The following is a 19,212-nucleotide window of genomic DNA, read 5'->3' as shown; positions in this document are numbered from 1 at the left end:
GAGGATCATGGGGGCCACTAAACAGTACAGAAAGATCCCTTTGGGAAGCATATTTACTTAGTTTTAAAATGTATTGTCTATAATTTATGGTGTTTCTATTATTTTGTTAAATACTGCAGAATTACATTTTGATCTGATTTGGACTGTACTCAGGAGTATTGTGGGCCACAGGTAACTCATGTTTGACACCTTTGTACTAGATCAGATTTAGGGCTGGAAAGGATTTCAGACAAAGTCATCAACTCCAATTTATATTATTTTAACCTGGGGTCCATAATCCCTGCAGGGGGGTCTGTAGATCAGGGGGTCTGTGAATTGAGTGGGGAAAAAATTTACATCTTTCTTTATTAACATCTTACTAAACTTTAGTGCTTTCTATAACTGTGAATTTAGACAACAAAATGTTATTCTGAGAAGAGACTCAAAGACGCTACCAAGCTGCCAAAAGAGTCCATGATGAAATAAGGTTCAAAATCCCCTGCCCCAGTCAAATTCTATTAACCTAAATCTAATGCTCCCAAACAGATCTAACTTCTAGGGTCAAAGAAGTGTGCCCATAGAATCTATGCCCATTCTAACCTGTGGTTCTTTAACTCTGACTGTGATTTCCTTGCCCCATCAGCTCTCCCATTATCCCTTCTCTCAGCCTCCAAATTTGGCAGGCCTCAGAAGAATTATTTTCTTTAGAGGCTTTGAGCTTGGGAAGTAGAAGATGAGTCTGGGAACTGGGAGAGGAGGTGGATGGGGGTGGATGGGGGTGAATGGGTTGCTGATTCGTTTGGCATAGTTGCTGCATTTGGTTTGTCCTATTAGGTGGCAGAGGAGCAAAACTATTATTTGAGAAAAGAACAAGGGGAAAAACAGAAAAGAAAGAAGTCTGATTTGACTTTTTATTACTCAGTTTTGTGTTTGATACATTGAACTAGTCAGCAAGATTCTTGGAAATGCATTAGTAAGTAATTCACCTCTTAAATAATCAATACAGAGATAGCAAGGAGAATGCTGTCAAAGGCAGAATGTGTGTGTGTGTGTGTGTGTGTGTGTGTGTGTGTGTGGCAGGCTAGAGGCCCCAAGGCTCTCCAGCGTGGCTCTGCTTAAATTCCTATATTTATCACATACAGGTTGATATCAAGCAATCAATGGGGGTGAGGAGAGATAATATGACAGAATTTAAAGCTAGAAGGGAATCTAAGAGATGATCTAATCTTACTTCCCCAGATAGAGGAAGTGACTAACCCAAGGTCACACAGCTAGAGGCAGTCAGGCTTTAACCCAAGTCTTTTGCCTCAGTTTCTAGAGGTACATTTATATGGCACTGATTACGTGCCAGGTACTGTACTAAGTGCTTTTTCTGAATATTATCTCATTTAATCCTCACAACAACTTAAGAGACAGGTACTATTGCTATTATTATGATTCCCATTTTACAGTTGTGGAAACTGAGGCACAGAGAGGTTAAATGACTTGCCCAAGGTGACACGACTACTAAGAAGCTGAGGTGGAATTTGAGTTCTGGTCCTCCTGACTCCAGACTCAGTGCTTTATCTTCTGCATCACCAGCTGCCTCTCTCTTGCTGTTCTACCACACTGCCAAGGCCTGGGATCCCGGTGGTCAATATGTTGCTTTTCTCTCTCTCATCCCCAGGGTAGAGCCCAGAGTGGATTAGGCAGAATAAAAGTCCCTTTACGCTTATATCTGAATTCATTAAGAAATGGAGTGGGGATGGGGTAGGGGGTTTCCAGTGGGGCTGGATGCATTTAAACCATAAATTAAAAGAGGATATGAATAGTAAAACCATCTTCCAAATAATAACTAAAGGGGAGGGTCTGATATTCAAGGCCCTTCACGTTTTTGTCCCACTTGAGCTCTCACTTATGTCATTCCTAATCCAGTCCCCACCATAACACCCTTTCCCTCCTAGTTAGACCCATCTCTTCACTATTTGTGCACTGTTTCGGCTCATCTCTGCCTCTGATTTTGTCCAGACAGGTAAGGCTTTTCTTTTCTTTTTTCCCTTTTCTTAGTAGTCAACTACTATTTCATCCTTCAAGGCTCAGCTCAGTTCCTACAGCCTCCATGGAGCCTGCCCTGATTTCTCCAGTCTACACTGCTCTCTTCTGAACTCCCATTGCCCTTATAGTTTATAACTTCCAGTCTAGTGCTTCATTCTATCCCATCTTGCACTTCTCTGCAAAGGACTACTTCCATATCTCTCACAGTGTGGCGCAATCAGGATAGACAGCAGTCACTTGATTACATTGTCAGGCAATTGATTGAGAGAGGAAATAAAGTATTTGCTCCTCTGTCAGTTCAAATATGGTTGTCTCTTGAGAATCTAAATAAACTGATTTGATAGTTAATTTGTATATAGCACGTGATGAATATAAACTCCTTGAGATCAGGGACACTCAGATTTTGGCCTTTGTATCTTCAGCACCAATGCCTGCCATCACATGGTAGGGTCTTCCTACATGCTTTTTGACTTGGATTGGATGGCAAATTTACAAAGCACTTTCTGTGAATTACTTGTTTGAACCTCCCAGTAAGTACATGAGGTGGTTAATGCGGATATTATTAGCAAAAGTAAGAGGATTGGATTTTGAGTTGAAGACGTGTTCAAATCCTGGCTCCATTATTTACCAGCCGTGTGACCTTGAACAAATCACTTAGCCCCTATAAATCTCAGTTTCCTCATTTGTAAAACATAGAGATTAGGTTACGCACATACATATATATATGTATATATATATACACACATATACATATATAATGCATTTACATGCAATATATATATACACATATATAAGATAACCTGTGATATCTCTTCCAACTCTCAATCTAATAGTCCATTATATATATGTATGCATATATGCATATATATATAGACAGATAGATATATAGATACACACACACAAATCCATTGATATAGAGACACAGAGAGGTTAAGTGATTTGTGATGATATAAATGTCAAAGCCAGAAACAGAACACAGGCCCTTTGATTTCAAACATGGTATTCTTTCCACTACATAATGGCAATTTCTTTGTAATGGCCCTTTTGCTAGGGGTAGCTGTTAAATCTCCAAACAGAATGATATGAAAACGAGATGAAACCAGTCTATGCCTCTTAGATTAAGCCTCTTCTTTCCCCTCTTCTGATAAGAACCCTTTTCATTCTTGCCAGGCCTCACCAGCCATTGTATTTATCATGTTGTTTATAATAAAAACTGGGCAGAGCATTCACTCTGACAGGCGGAAGAGGCATTACAGGAAGCTTGGTACCCTGTGGCCGCTATATTAAGGTCCTATTGCTTGACAGTTTCCTGGCCATGAATAGCTGATTCATTAGGAAGACTTTAAATTTAGCTGCAAAATGACTGTAAAGGTAATTTCTGTAGGCTTTGCTTTACTGCTAGGCACATTTTTCAAAACTAAAATAAGAATAGAGAAAAATGAATATTTTTGTCTATTTCCCATTTGGATCAGATGATAAAACTGAAAAACATCATGACACTCTGGAAAAAGTACTGGATTTGGAATCAAAGGAACTTGATTCAAATCCTCACTGTGCCACTAACTATGCTTGCAAAACCTTGGGTTAGCCATCTGATCACTCTGTGGCCTAGTTTTCTCATGTGTAAAATGAAGGAATTGGACCACGAGCTTCTAAGGTCTCTTCTAGCTCTAAATCTGTAGTAGTCTAAGCCCCTTGTTTCACAGATAAGAGCACAACACTAGTCAGTCTACTCTTTCACTTCCCTGCCCATATGCCTTAGACTTTTCCCACTTTTATATGTACCAGTTATCCCAAATGAATCTTACTCATCCTTCAAGATACTGTTGAAACTTTACTTTCTCTATGAAGTTTTCTCTGACCCTCTGGGACCTTCTATTGCACGACAGTATCTTCCACTCGCATAGTACTGATCACAAGTTGCCTTTTATATCTCTCTGGTCTTTTTTTGTACTATGATTTAATTGTGCCCATCCTAAACAAGTTGTGGTACATGGAGGTAAAGCAATGTTACCATTTTGTAAAAAATGACAAATCTGAGGCACACAGAGAAGCATGGAAAGACTGAAATGAGCAGAGGCAGGAAAATAATATAAATAATGATGACAACTATGTAAATTTTAAAAATCACATCCATAAAATGATCAAGTTTGACCCTAAAGGAGAAAGATGAGATGATACTTTCCACTGCTTCTTTGCAGAGATTGGAATCTGTGAATGGGGACCATTGTACAAAATGTAAGACTTCTTTGGAGTGATGATTGGTTTGCTGATTTTTCCCTTCCAAAAATTCTTTGTTATAAAGGATGGCTATAAGAGTAGGGAGAGGGAAATGGGGACATGCAGGAGATGTAAAAACAAAGGATATCCATAAAATCCATTTTTAAAAACAAAAAACATTTCCTCCATGAGTTTTTTCTGATACCTCATCATGGTATGGAGGTGACTGTAGGGTCATGAAAGCCAGGTATGTTGAACACAAGCTTGGCATAAGTCCTGCCAGATATGGCGCTATTGATAGTTGTCCAAGGACCAGGCAATCTGAACTGGGAGAGACTCTGAAATAGAGTGTTTTGCTGCAAGACAATGATATATTTTTTGACCATTGAAACTCATGAAATAATCTACTAAGGCAGGGAGGGTCTGAGATATGCCCTGATGTTAGGGTTACCTCCCTCAATGATCAACTTTAAAAAAAATATGTACGTATCTTTTCTCCCAACTAAGTTGTCAGTCCCTCAAGGGCAGGAACTGTAATCTGTACATCTTTAAACCCTCCTTCCCCCTCTTCCATAATGCCTAGAACAGGATTGAGCCCCTAGTACACCTTCAAGAAATGCTGTTTTCCTGCGCTTTGCTCCCTAAAATTAGAAATGTCTTATTTCTAAATTAAATTAAGGCTCAACTTGACTCCTTGTTGTAAGTTAAACCCATCTCTTTTTGTATTATTTTTTTTTTTTTAGAGGAAATGAAGACTAGGTACCTCACTGAAGATTTATTCACATCTTCAACTGCCTACTCCCCCTTTCTAGTTGTCTCTTCTTCATCCAGTTAATCACAAGGGTGGCCGGCTTATGTTCCTTCAGACACTTCTAATTGGTAATTTCAAGAGGCTGGAATGGGCTAGCCTGACACTTATCTTTATGTAAACATGTGGATTGGAACCATGTAAGGGATACAAATATAGCTTGGAAAGTTTGCTTCTGAGCATGCATAATAGAGGGGACTTTCCCCATTACATTTGTAAGCAAATGGAGACTGAGATAATAATTCCATGGAGTACTTTTAGCCTCTCCCTTCTCTGCCTGTCAAATTTCTACCCCTCCTTTAAAATGTAACTCATATCCTACCTCAAAATACTCCCAGGAAATCTTTGCTGATTCTAACTTTCACTCCCACTGTCCTCTCAGACCTGGCATAGAACATTGCTGTCACGTCTCTTATAAGTATACTTTTATACTCACTTTTATACTTATGTGTAATCCAAGGTTTGATAATACCTCTAGAATGTGCACAGGGCTCACAGACAGTTGGGCTTAATAAAAACACTTGCTGGATTGAATTGAATCAAATGGAATTGAACTAAGAGAGTGAACAGTCTCCATGCTCTTCAGGAGTCACATTCACAAAGAAACAATTGATAGTTTATTTACAAGTCATCATTGAAACAGTTCCCAGAGGACTCTGCTCTAGCTGGACCATCGCTATATTAGCTCAGTTCATGTGTCGTTCTTGAAGGGAACATGACTTCATCTCTGAGAATACTGTGGAGCTCTGACTAGTCACTAAATTAGTCTCACCTTCCCCTAAATAAATTCAAATGAATGAAGCCCGATAGGAGTCATATTCATCTTTATCCTGTAGACAGGAAAAGGCAGAAAAAAAGGAAGTACTTCCTGAGAGTCAGTGTGGGAATCCAGAAGAGAGTGGATTTAGAAGGAAGAATGTTGAATTTAATATCAGAACCTCTGGGTTTAAACTTCAGCCCTTTGATTTACTAGTTTTGTTACCACCAACTGTTTGACTCATGGGGACCTATAAAAGGTAGGGGAGGGATTGGATTAAAATTCAAGGGTGGGGAACTTGTGGCCTCCCTTGAGGTCACATGTGGCCCTCTAGGCCCTCAGCTGTGGTTCTTTGACTGAATCCAAACTTCACAGAACAATCCTCTTAATAAAAGGACTGGTTCTATAAAACTTGGATTCAGTCAAGATGCTACATCCAAGGACTTAGAAGGCCACATGTGGCCTCAAAGGAAGCCACAGGTTCCCCACCCTGGATTAGATGCTCTCTAAAATACCTTCCTAATCCACATCTCAGATTCAGATATGATTAGGTCCCTTCCTAATCTGAACCCCTAATTTCAGTTACTTCTCTAATCAAGCCTCTCATTTTAAATGATCCACTTTTCCTTTCACCTTATTTATTAACTTCACTCTGAGTCCATTAACTAATTTTCAATCCATTGTGGACTGGAGATGGACTATTAATTGGGCCTAGGACTGAATGGGAAATGGAGAGTATGCTGTATTACATGCAAGAAACATTACTGTTCCTTCAGTGCCCCTAAACTTCTCTTCTGTTTTTAACATTAATATCCCTGTGATGCTCTGTGGCTGAAAATCTCTCATTACCATTATCTCAGAAGAATCAGGATAGCAGATGACCCAAAGGGCAATGGAAAGATTTGTGGTCATGGAATCACAGTTAGTGCTGTACTTCACTAATTTTACATACAACATGGGTTTGAAGACTCACTACAATGAGATTTATATTTCAGAGGGATGGGTATTTCCTTCTCAGTCTTTAATGCAATGGAGAATTATTGCTGTCTTTGAATCAGAATGTTTATTTGAGTCACACCCTGGATTTCTTAAAGAGACACACAGTCTTTGAGAGGCACATTGGAGGAAGATGCCCAGACCTGAGCAGCACTGGGGCAAGAAGCAAGTAGAGAAATGGAAAAAAGAGCTGAGTTTTGGTAGTGAAGAGAGAGAATGAGGAGGGCCAACAGCCGCTAAAGGGTAACTTGGAGCAGACTACCGTGACAGTCTCTTTACGTATCTCTTTAAGAACTAAGGGAAATTTCAGGAAGAGATTTGTTCTTCTCAAACTTTCCTTCTCAATGCCTATCCATTAAAAGACACAGTGAAATACTAGATTTATTTCTTTATCCCAGTGTTTTTTGCATCAACCACAAAGAGGCCAAGGGTAGATAGAGATAAACATAAATTTAAATCAGGGCAGAGAGTCAAATATTTCTGAATTTATGTTTAGCTTCTTTAGAGGCTAAATATTAGGAATTATCCTAACTGGGGGCTCTGAGCTATGGTGATTATACTTTAAGCATTTTACTTAATATAAATTCCACAAAGAAATAGAGGAGGGGATCACTTGAACCTGAGGAGCCTTTGTATTGTTCTTAACCTAAAAAAAGATCTAATTGTTATAAGGTGGTGTTTCTGATTAAATCTGGAGAAACAAAGGGAATATGGAGGCAAGGTGATAAATATTGACTGGGTAATCATACTCTGTACTGCAATAGTCACCACTGCCTTTGTTATAGATAAAAAGAAAGAAGCTGAGGCCCAGAGAGATTAAGTGAGTTACCCAAGGTAGCTCATGTAATTAATAATTTGAATAATTTGAATTTGAATTGAGATCCTTCGACTCCTAGTCCAGGACGGTACCATTACTCTTCTCAGTTGTATCATATTTCTTCCCAACAATAGCTTTGGCATGCACAAGAAGTATTATAAAAGATACTTTTCAGTATGCACATATCAATAAAAGGAAATGGGACAGTCAGGTAGCAAGAATGAGAATGACAGACAGGAGAAGGGGAAGAAAAGGGGAAGGGAGAGGTAAGCACCTACTGTGTGCCAGGTAATATACTACCCACTTTACAAATACTATCTCATTTGATCCTTACACCAACCCTTCAAGGTAAGGGCTGTTATTATTCCCATTTTATAGTTGAGGCAAACAGAAATTAAGTGATTTGCCTAGGGTCATATAATTAGTAAATATCTGAGGCTAAATCTGAACTCAGATCTTCCTGGCTCCAGGCTCAGTGCTCTGTCCACAGCTGTTTTGATAGTTCAGGTGTTGTACTGGTATCCTTGAAATATTAAGCATGACACAGAGGAAGGCTTTTATGAGTGAGGTGGATATTTTATAAAGGATTTATAAAAATAAATGAGCAAGAATCACACAAGATGAGAAGACATGTTTGGGTTGTGCCTTGCATCAGCTGAAAGAATGAGACCATATTGAACAGATCATAGAATCCAGTGAAATTTAGAATTTAGTGTGAACATCCCATCTGTGGACTGCTATGACCTCTTATGACCATCTGTGAGCTACTGGGATCCCCAAAGGGCTACAGAAAAAGTGCATTGAACTTTTTCATTACTTGGAAGGAAGAACACACTTTGATTTTCCTTCATTGCTAACTTGACCATTTAAGCTGCACCTTCTTATGTGCCTCTATTGACAGGTGTTTCATCCCCTAAAGCAAAAGAATGGAAAGAGAACTTTAGGTTGGTGATTATAATTCAAAGGATCAAAAAAATCATTTGTAATCCATATAACTGAGTTACTTTTTTGACTTTGTAGCAGCACTCAAAAGCAAAGATTTTAAAAAAAAACAAAACCCAAACCCAAACCAAACCAAAACAAAAAAACAACCCAAGGACTTCTTTTCAAAGTTTTAAGCAATTGCATTACCCTGAGTTACCTTGTGCCTCAGTATAGATTCCAGGATTTCTTGTCCTTATGCCAAGATATCCTGGTGCCATTCCCTATTCCTGAAGATTCTTACAACCTTCACCCCATTTTTGCTTGCTGAAATTCGAGCAGACTGTCAAAGTCTAATTGAAATGTCATTTCCTCTCTGAAGCTACCCTTAATCCTCCTAGCTGGGGATTGTGTCTCCCTTCTAAGACTTCACATAGCACTTTTTATCACTTCTTTTAAACTTTTATCACCATCTATTGAAAAATTATAACTGTTTGCATTTCAATTTCATAATCTTAAGTGCCTTGCATGTGCCAGGCAAGGGGATTTAAAGACACAGAATAAATCAGTCCCTGTCCTCAAGAAGGTTCCATGCTACTGGAGAGAAGAGAAGAGGTTACATGTCAGTAAATACAAGGTAATTTTTGGAGGGAGATAGCACCTACGTGTAGAAGGGATCAGAAAAGCCTTCCTGCAGGAAGTAGACTATGATTTGAGTCTTGAAGGAAGTTAAGGATTCTAAGAAACAAGTAGTAGAGATGAGGGATGCTAACATATTTTTGTGAGGCACTATCACTGACTGTGACCTATAAACTGATTCACTCATAGCATAGAAGGAATGCTGACTTCAGAGTTCAGGGAACAGCTAATAGTTCAGTTTGGAATGGACTGATTTGGTGGGGATACAAATTCTGGAATGTAGAGCTTGTGAAGGAGAATATTGTAAGATAAATCTGAAAAAGTAGCTAGAATTATATTGTAGAGGACTTTAAGTATCAGACTGAGGAGTTTGTATTTTATCATGCTGGCAATGGAGGCGAGAGAGTGTCTAGACTGTAAATTCCATGAGAGCAGGGACAGTCTTCTTTAATTTTCAATGGACCACAAACCTTGCCCTCATGGAGTTTATAGTTTAGTAGAAGGATATAACTATAGTAAAAAAATGATACCTGATAAATGTATAAAAGAAATATAAACAAAACCCTAGGCACAAAGCCCTGTTTAAAGTAGGTACTTAAAAATATTTGTTGAATTTTCTGGAGAGTCTTTTTTATTTACCCCGTAGAAGGAACTGCATTCCTGATTACCTGTCAGTCAATAATAAAGAGTTAGGGCACTTTATGATACAGATGAACCCCAATATTGTTTAACCAAATGACAGTGATTACTGAGTCTACTTTCTCTACTGACTAAATAATGGGAAATCTCCCCCTTGGTGGTTCTTACTGGGGAGAAGAGAAAAATAAGAGCAGTACTTTCCATCCTTGCCTAAACCAATAAAACGTGTCTTCTAAATGGGTCTGTCAGTCACTAAATACTTATCAAGCAGCTATTATTATATGTCAGGTACTACTAAGCTTTGGGAATACAAAGAAAGATGAAAGACAGTGCCTGCACTGCAGTCTAACGGGACAGGGGGACACAATGTACAAGCAACTACATACAGACAAGTGATATATAAGATGCATTGGAGATAAGCAACAGAGGGAAGGCACTAGAATTAAGAGGCATTGGGAAAAGCTTTCTGTAGAAGGTGGCATTTTAGCTGGGCTGGAAGAAAATTAGGGAAACTAAGAGGTAGGCATAAGAAGGCAGAGCATTACAGGCTTAAGGGCACAACCTATGAAAATACATGAAGTTAGGAGATTGGAGTGTTGTGTTTTAGGAAGACCAAGGAAGCCAGTGTCATTGGATCACTGAGTACCTGGGGAGCAGTGGGTGAGGTATAAGAAGAAGATTAGGAACAGGGGTGGGAGGCAGGGTATTAAGGACTTCGAATGCCAAGGGTTCTATATTTTGATCCGGAAGGGACAGGGAGACACTGAAGTTTATTGAGTACATATCAGACACTGAAGTTTATTGAGTAAAATATATGGATAGTATCAACATATTTTTATCTTGTAATACCACAATAATTCAGACTTCTTCTGTGGTACGAAGGGATGGCTAAAAAATGTCTGTGTGTGTGTGTGGGAGATGACATGGTCGAACTACATTTCAGGAAGAGAACAAGGACTGAATCTGAGGTCAGAGGATCAAGATTCAAATCCTGGCTTACTAGCTTTGGGATCTTGAATAAATCACAATCACTGGGCTTGAATTTCTTCATTAGGACAATGAAAGGTTTGGACCAGATTTCTTCTAACTCAAACTTTTTATGATCCCATGATCACACAGGAACCCCTCGCCCAGTTGGAATTCAGCTAAAATAGAAAATACTCTGAGAAGCCAAAACAAATGCACAAAACTCATGCACTAAAGCTCTAATCACAGGAAACCCTCCTCCTTTACTTCACACATAAATTGAGTAGTGATTTATTCTTACTTTACATACTTTAGAAAAAAAATGAACTTGGTTATCTGGTTAATCTGCCCTCAGGAGATTAGAAGCAACATATCAGAAGGGGGAAAGAAGCTGTTATGGGAAGTAATAATGAAAAATTAAGGGGGGGGAGTCAGAAAAAGTATAAAAAGCAGGCAGAAGAACTAAAAAGCCACAGAAGGCAAGAAACATTTAGTGTCAGGGAAAGCAGTTTACATGCATCAATAGACTGTGAGGGCATCATCACATGGTACAATAATTCATATTTATAATGATAACCCTGAGTCATCAAGAAAAGGCTAAATTTTGTTTCATGTTCTCTGGTTGAGAAGTCAAGAAAATGTGAGTGACATCTTAGAAAAAATATCCATATCAACTGCGCAAAGAGCTCTGGACTTGGAATCTAAAGGTTTGGGTTCAGTTCTTGACTTTTCCTTGTAACCTTCAGCAAATTACTTCCCTTTTTGAGTTCTCAGTTTTCTCATTCAAGAAATGGGGATAGGAGATGAGGGACTGGAGTAAATTATTGATGTCAAACTCAAATAGAAATGGGGGCTACTAGTCCATACATAATGATCCTTATAGGCCTCATACTGACAGTTTTAAAATGTAATGTTAAAATGTTATACTTTGTATTTCTATTTATTTTATTAAATATTGCCCAATTACATTTTAATCTGGTTTGGGCCACACTCAGAAGTGTTTCAAGCTGCACAAGGCCCTCAGGCTGTGTGTTCCAAGGCTAAAAAACAAAACAAAGTAAAACAAAAGAACTCCCCCACCTCAACACACACCATCAATTATCTAGAAGTTATCTAGAAAGCTCATTGTTCAAGAATATGCTGCTCCAGACTTCCAGATCCTGGAGATGACGCTATAAAAACAGATCTTCACTTCGTGGAATACTTTGTACTTTCCAAAGTGCTTCCGCATGTACTATCTGCTTTGGCCCTTTTACTATCCCAGTGAGGAAGACAAAGTAGGTTTATTACCCTCATGTTACAGATAGGAAAATGAAGACTTAAAATTCAAATGACTTGCTCAAGGTCCCACAGTGAATAAATGATAAGGACTAGAGTAGAAGACACATATCTTGGCAGCTTGTGAAGTGCTCTTATACCAGTCTGCCTCTTGACATCCAAACTGGACTCACTGGGAATAACAGCAGTAATTGTTGTGGGACTGGGGCATATTTTTTTTTTTATCATTGTGTAACCTGAAATACATGGATTGGCTATCTATACTGACAAGTTAGTCTTAAATTACTGAATACCATAAAATTATTCCTTGTCCATCAAGACTTTCCCCATCATGGTTTGGTTTTACCTTAGGTTGGCATAAGAAATTAAATGGGAAATTCTAGGGAGTTTTACAGAAGCTACAGATGGCACATGATGGCCAGTAGACAACACCAAAAAAGTTTAGAAACTCAGAAATACATAAAATATATGGACAGTATCAACATATTTTTATTTTGTAATACCACAATAATTCAGACTTCTTCTGTGGTACGAAGGGATGGCTAAAAAAATTTTATGTGAATTTTCCAGATCCTGGGGGCATTGTGCCCCTAATCCCTGCAATGTGGAAGGGATAACTGTACTAGATTATTAGGCACAAGATTCTGAGGAGACAGGAATAGAAGACAGATTTAGAGATAGAAGGGACCTTAGAGATCATTTAATTTCACTGTCTCATTTTACAGAACTAGTCAATAAGCATGGGCAGATAACTCAATAAGGAATCGAGAGATGGGGAGCTCAGTGTGGCTAATACTGGACAGGGAAAGGATGCTTATAAGGCAGAACCTGAGTCGAATATTCTTGGAGTTTGGGTAGACTTTGTAAGGGGTGAAGGGAAGAAGGAAGGGGTATATTGTGAACAAATGTTAAATTTTCATTGTGAATGTGGATACCTCGGAAATGAACAAAAGATGCAAATCAGGGCTACATTTGCTGTTTTGTTGATTGTTTAGATTTAAAATGTATTAATAATGCCAAGTGAACCTTAAATGTATCATGGGATGACTAACATGGAAATGTTTTACATGATTGCACATATATTACCTATATAAAATTGTTTACCAGTTTAGGGACGGGGTGGAGAAGGGGAGAGGAAGGAGAGAGGGAGGGAGGGAGGAAAATTTGAAACTCACAATTTCAAAAAAATGAATGTTAAAAATCGTCTTTATATGTAATTGGAAAAAAAATAAAATACCATTAAAATGTATCATGTGAACATTTTCCCCCTTCTGGAGGGCTAATTACTAAACATTTGCCAACATATCCCTAGAAGAAAGACAAAATGAACATATTAGATTAACTCTTTAACTGCAAATCTCCACTTAACTTACAGACTATTAAAACTGGAAGGAATGAGTGTGTGTGTGTGTGTGTGTGTGTGTGTGAGAGAGAGAGAGAGAGAGAGAGACAGACAGACAGACAGAGACAGAGACAGAGACAGAGAGACAGAGACAGAGACAGAGACTGAGACAGAGAGAGACAGAGACAGAGGGACACAGAGAGAGTAACTTCTTCATTTTATAGATGAATTAGGTCTAGAGAGGGGTCATTGACCTAATCAAGGCTACAAAGCTGGTAGATAACAGAGCTGACACTAGTCTCCTGATTCCCTAGATTAACACGTTTACTTTACTGTCTTTCAGGGCTATCTAAGGTCAGGAACTCTTTAAAAATTTTTTTCTAGGTGAACTAGCGATGGGGCACTGGAGTTAGAACACCTGGCTTCAAATCCTGCTCCAGACACTTACTAGCTGTATGTCTCTGGCTTAGTCTCAGTTTTCTCATATGAAAAATGGGGATAATAATAGGACCTACTTCATAAGGTTCTTGTGAAGACTAAGTTACTATGTGTAAAGTCATTTACAAACCTTAAAGCATTGGATAAATGTTAGCTATTATTACTGCAACCTACATTCAACACAGTGCCCTTTAAATTTTTTAATGCCCTATAAATGTTTTTTAATTGAACTGAATTCGTATTGAGGGAGATAAAATGTGCTCTGAAGACATAGTTAGGAGGAACTCATTTTGGGAATTAGCAGACACGAAGCTTAGAGAGAGATGGAAAAAGCCACGTACAGCTCCAGCCCTTGTTATTTCTCCCTCCACCTTATCTTTACTCCCCACCATCCAAGTTCTATATCTCCCAATTGCATCTGAATTCCAACTCCACTGTTGACCTTCCAGCCACTTTCGTTTTTGTTTCTTCATTGGCAATGGTTTCTTCACCTAGTACGCCTTGATGTCAAGTATAACCTTGCATGGAACTAGAGAAGAATTCTTCTCATTATTCTCTGGTCCCTCGTCAAGGAGAACCCTGGCCTGGAAAAATGCCTCTCTTCTCATGTCTGCTCTTCATAACTGCACCCTAGCTCATTTGGGGAATGATTTCTGAATGTGTGTGTGTGTGGCAGGGGCAGAATGAAAGGGAAAGATGAATGAACCTCTTTACTGTGAAAACACTGAAGGACAGAAACTGTCCCAAAAAATTCCCATGACTCAATGAAGCAAAGAAGACTGGATTTCAAAATGTTTATTTCTCCAAATTCTTTAGGCGTGTTTGGCTGTGTTGCTCATCATTTTTATAAAAATCCTTTGGAAGTAGGGTAGGAAGAGCAACGCCTGCATCTCCAGTGACTTTTCAGGGTGAGCATACACATGCTTCAGAAGCTAACACTCTAGAGATGATTGTTTTCAATATAATACAGTAAAGTTTTAAAGTAACAGGTTGTGTTTTTAGATGAACTGATGGCTACTCTGTTTACAAAAACATTAAATTAGGTGGTGCCACATAATCAGTCTTTATTGAAAAGTGGGACAAATTGCACTCCATGTAGTCAGAGGAGGAAGAAATCATCGGGGATAAACATATGATTTAGGGACTTTTGTGCCAGCATTGGGGGACAGTATAGGGTCTTCTCAAACAAACCTATCCCTCCTGCTCCCAGGAGGTATGTCCAATTTGCTCCTGCTGAGTTAAAGTTGATAGAACCAAGCAGGGTGGGTGGTGAAGGCAGAAATTGGCCAAGTATTCCCAGGGTCTCTCAGTCTCTCACTGGTCTGGTGCATAAGCAAATTGTCAGGTCATTGGCTGTCATCTGGCCTCTCTGTCATCCATCAGAAGGACAGTAGGAAGGTTGGTCCAAAAAGGATGTTTCCAGGGAGCCTGGGGATTTAAGCCAAGGCCAGGGCACACCATGAGTCCTGGCGGAGAGGCACGCTGAGTCCTGACTGGGAGGTCACAGAGGAAGGGAAAGTATAATCCTCAGGCTCAAACTTGAACTCCGAGTGGCTGGGGCCCAGGGGGTCTTCTGCTGGGCTAGGACCCTGCTGTGGGGATAAGAAGTTTGCATAGGATTACCCTCACTCTTCCTTTGTACCTTACATCAGAAAGAACTCTTGAGGAGCTCCTGCCTAGATCCCCCGAACTGACTGCACTGTGAAAGTTTTTCCCCCGATTGCTCTGGTCTGGCCTCCCTGAACCCTTTATTCCCTCCTGGCCTTACCTGAGAAACGATGGTCTGCCCTGGGTATTGAGGGGATGTCAGATTTGGCTCAGATTTTAAAGTGGCAGTGCTGTCAGAATTGGTGATGGAAGATGGGGAGTTTGTGGCTGAGGCTGTTGACCCTGGAGAGACATAATTATGAATTTCCTGAAGATGTGTATACCTGGGAAAGTACTTGTATGGATCCAACTAGTATATTTTCTTCTTCTAGGATAAACTGGTCCATAGAAATTAAGTTACTTGTCCAAGGTCATAGTAAATCCTGTATTTTTTCTATTAGATTTTTAACTCTCATGCAACTCATTCTGAGTACTAGATTACAGGTCCTTGTACCATGCAAACTCCTTGTCCAACTCCTCTCCACTTTACTTCATTCCTCTTCTACTTTTTCCACTTCTGCTGTTCCAGGAAGTGATTGTGATGCTTTTCTCTTGGGCCCCTCCACTTTCTCCTTTTGGAAACTTTCCTGTCTTTAAACCTCTTTGTCCCAAGCTGGATTCTGAAAAACCTCATTTCTAATGAAGTTCTGGAGAGTAAATGGGTTACCCTTCCCAGAGGTATGTGCATTTTAAGAGAAAAACACTCATTCCAAAAATAAATAAAAATTGAAATTCTAATGGTGGGACTTTAGGTAGATCAGGAAATATTTTGGATCATGGCTCTTGATGTTACTCCCATCACTTTGGGCAGGCAGTCACATACTCTACCTAACCAGAAGTCCCTCCCTACTTGGAGAAACACACTCTCTAAAGAATGCTAATATGGAATATGGCATAAGAGTTTTGGCCTGGAGCTGAGCCTCTTTTCTGCAAGCTGAACCTATTCTCATCCTAGGTACTCCTTTCAACCCACCCACCCTGCACAGTGCAGAAAGCTCCCTCCCCACAGTACTGGAGATGGACCATTCCAGCTCCACTGACCCAGCTCAAGTCATGGGTACCTGTGGAGCTCTTGGCTTTGGCAATGTTTTTGGGCTTCCGTTTCCGTGTCTGGATGCTCTCCTTCTTCATGGCAAGGGGACGAGGCACCTTAACAGGAACACAGAGGCATCAGAAACAGTCAACAACAAGTCTTTATTGAGCATTGTGCTAATTGCTTTTTGGATACAAGAAAAGGTTAAAAAAAACCCAGTTCCTCTTCTCAAGCAGTTCATGGTATAATAGGGAAGACAGTATACAAATAATTCTTTACAAAAAAAGATATGGATAGGACAAATTGGGAGGATGGTAATCTTGGAGGAAAGACACTAACATTAAGGAGGTCTGGGAAAGCTTTCTTGCAAAGATGGACTTTAGGTGAGACATGAAGGAAGCCAGGGAGGTCAGGAGGCAAAGATGAGAAAGGAGATATTTTCAGACATAGGGATACCCAATGAAAATGTCTAGATTCAGGAGGTGAAGTACTGTGTTTGAGGGACAACAAGGAGACTGGTGTCTCTGGATTGAAGAGTATGGCAAATAAGAGATAAGAAGACTTTGGAAAGGTAGGAAAGAGCCAGGCTTGGCTTTAAAAAAGAAAGACAGAAATTATAGTTGATCTTGGAGGTGATAGGGAACCATTAAAGTTTATTGAATGTAGTTTGGCAACACTTTAGGAAGACCAATTTGACAGCTGAGTGGAAAATGAATTAGACTTGAGAGAGATTTGAGCAAGAGATCAACAGGCAGGCTATTTCAGTAGTCTAGATGTGAAACGATGAAGGCCTGAATCAAGGTGGTGGGCTGTGTCAGTGGGAAAAGGGGAGGAGCATTATGTGAAATGTTACAAAGGTAGAAATGACAAGACTTAACAACTGGTAATTTGTAAGAGAGGGATGAGAAAGAGTGAGGAGTTGAGGATGACTTTGAGATCATGAACCTAGGTGAATGGGAAGTGAGAAAGAAGGGAGGATTTTGGGGAGAAGATAATGAGCTCTGTTTTGTTTTGAGGTCCCTTTCACTCTGCTTTTAGCCCCCATGGGGGCTTCCTTGCCTCAGGTCAAGGTCTTTAGTCCTGGCCCATTGTGCTTACTTTAGGCTATGGTTTTGGGAGAAATCTGAGGCTTGAGCATGTCTCCTTCCCACAACTGTGGTGGTTCCTCTCACTTTCTCCATCCTCACAGGCCTCTTTTCATCATTTATAATCAGAATTTATCACCTCCTTCATTTCCCAAAGAAGCCTTCTCTGACCACTCCCCCTCTTCTCTTGCTACCCTATTTTCTGGTGTTACATAATTCAGCACTAAGTCATACACATTGAGTCCTAGTATATAGACTGCTCAGTATGTGACTCTTAAAATGCGAGATTCCCAAGGGCACATACGGTATCTTTTTTAATGAAAAATCATTGAGGGGCAGAATAGAAGCGGGGACCTGCTAGAGTTCTCCCCCAAACCCCTCAAAAACCTATAAAAATGACTAAACAAATTCTAGAGGAGCAGAAGCCACAAAATGACAGAATGAAGCAAATTTCCAGCCCAAGACAATCTGGAAAGTCAAAAGGAAGGGTCTATCAAATCAGTCTGGGAGCTGAGTACAGTTTGGCATGCACCGAGCCAGTGTGGTCAGAGATGAAGCAGGTCCTAGGGGACTGAATTGCTGGCAATGGCTGCAGTTTTCAGACTTCTCAACCCACAAACACCAGAAAGCTTTGAAGATCAGTGGGAAGGGTCTCTCCCCTGGCTCAGAGGGGAATGTGTCTGGCCCCAGCCCCAGCCCCAGTCCCAACCCCAGGGTGGCAGCAGGCACTGCTGAAGTGGAGGTTGCTTCTGGAGTCCCTCACTTAACAAAGAGCTCAAAAGTCAAGTAACTGGCTGGGCAGCTATCTCTGGATCCCTTGACTCAACAAAGAGCTCAAAAGTCAAGTAATTGACTGAGAAAATAAGCAAGCAGGTGAAAAAGAAACAGACTACAGATTCTTACTTTCTTGGAGAAGAGGTATTTTCTTACATCACTGGTGATGAGGAAGATCAAAACTACAACCAGAAGAAGATAACAAAGCCAAAGCTCTTGCATCCAAAGCCTCCAAAGAAAAATATGAATTGATCTCAGGCCATGGAAGAGCTCAAAATAGATTTTGGAAATCTAGTAAGAGAAGAGGAAAAATTGGGAAGAGAAATGAGAGTGATGTAAGAAAATCATGAAAAATGAGTTAACAACTTGCTAAAGGAAAACTCCCCAAATGCTTAAGAAAACAAGACCTTTAAAATCAGACTAACCCAAATGGCAAAAGAGGTCCAAAAAGCCAATGAGGAGAAAAATGCCTTAATAAACAGAATCAGCCAAATGGAAAAAGAGGTCCTAAAACTCACTGAAGAAAATAATTTCTTAAAAATTAGAATGGAGTAAATGGACACTAAAGAGAAATCAAGAAATTTGTAAATCAAAACCAAAAGAATGAAAAAATAGAAGACAACGTGAAGTATCTCATTGGAAAAAACAACTGATCTGGAAAATGGATCTAGGAGAGATAATTTAAAAATTACTGGACTACCTGAAAGCCATAATAAAAAAAAAAGAGTCTAGACATCTTCTTTCAAGAAATTATCAAGGAAAATTACCCTGATATTCTAGAAGAAGTGGGTAAATTAGCAATGGAAAGAATCCACTGATCATCTCCTAAAAGAGATCCC

The 19,212-nt window shown here is 39.6% G+C and overlaps 1 protein-coding gene across 3 annotated transcripts in view; it reads right to left on the bottom strand.

Moving 5' to 3' along the window:
• Nucleotides 1-14,614: 14,614 nt before the first annotated feature.
• The window catches only part of GATA5 (GATA binding protein 5), a 30,251-nt gene continuing 25,653 nt past the window's right edge, over nt 14,615-19,212 (bottom strand). For 2 of the 3 annotated variants that reach the window (XM_072633347.1, XM_072633348.1), the window contains exons 5-7: nt 16,543-16,630; nt 15,603-15,724; nt 14,615-15,426 (exon numbers count right to left, since the gene is read on the bottom strand). In XM_072633347.1, the coding sequence (XP_072489448.1) occupies nt 15,271-15,426; nt 15,603-15,724; nt 16,543-16,630 (366 nt within the window). In that variant the 3' untranslated portion in view covers nt 14,615-15,270. The remainder of the gene's footprint in view (nt 15,427-15,602; nt 15,725-16,542; nt 16,631-19,212) is intronic. The other variant, XM_072633349.1, reaches the window with a different exon arrangement.

The sequence above is a fragment of the Notamacropus eugenii genome, chromosome 1 (genome assembly GCF_028372415.1).
Source record: "Notamacropus eugenii isolate mMacEug1 chromosome 1, mMacEug1.pri_v2, whole genome shotgun sequence".
Classification (NCBI taxonomy): Eukaryota; Metazoa; Chordata; class Mammalia; order Diprotodontia; family Macropodidae; genus Notamacropus; species Notamacropus eugenii.
This window is presented reverse-complemented; position numbering and strand designations above follow the sequence as displayed.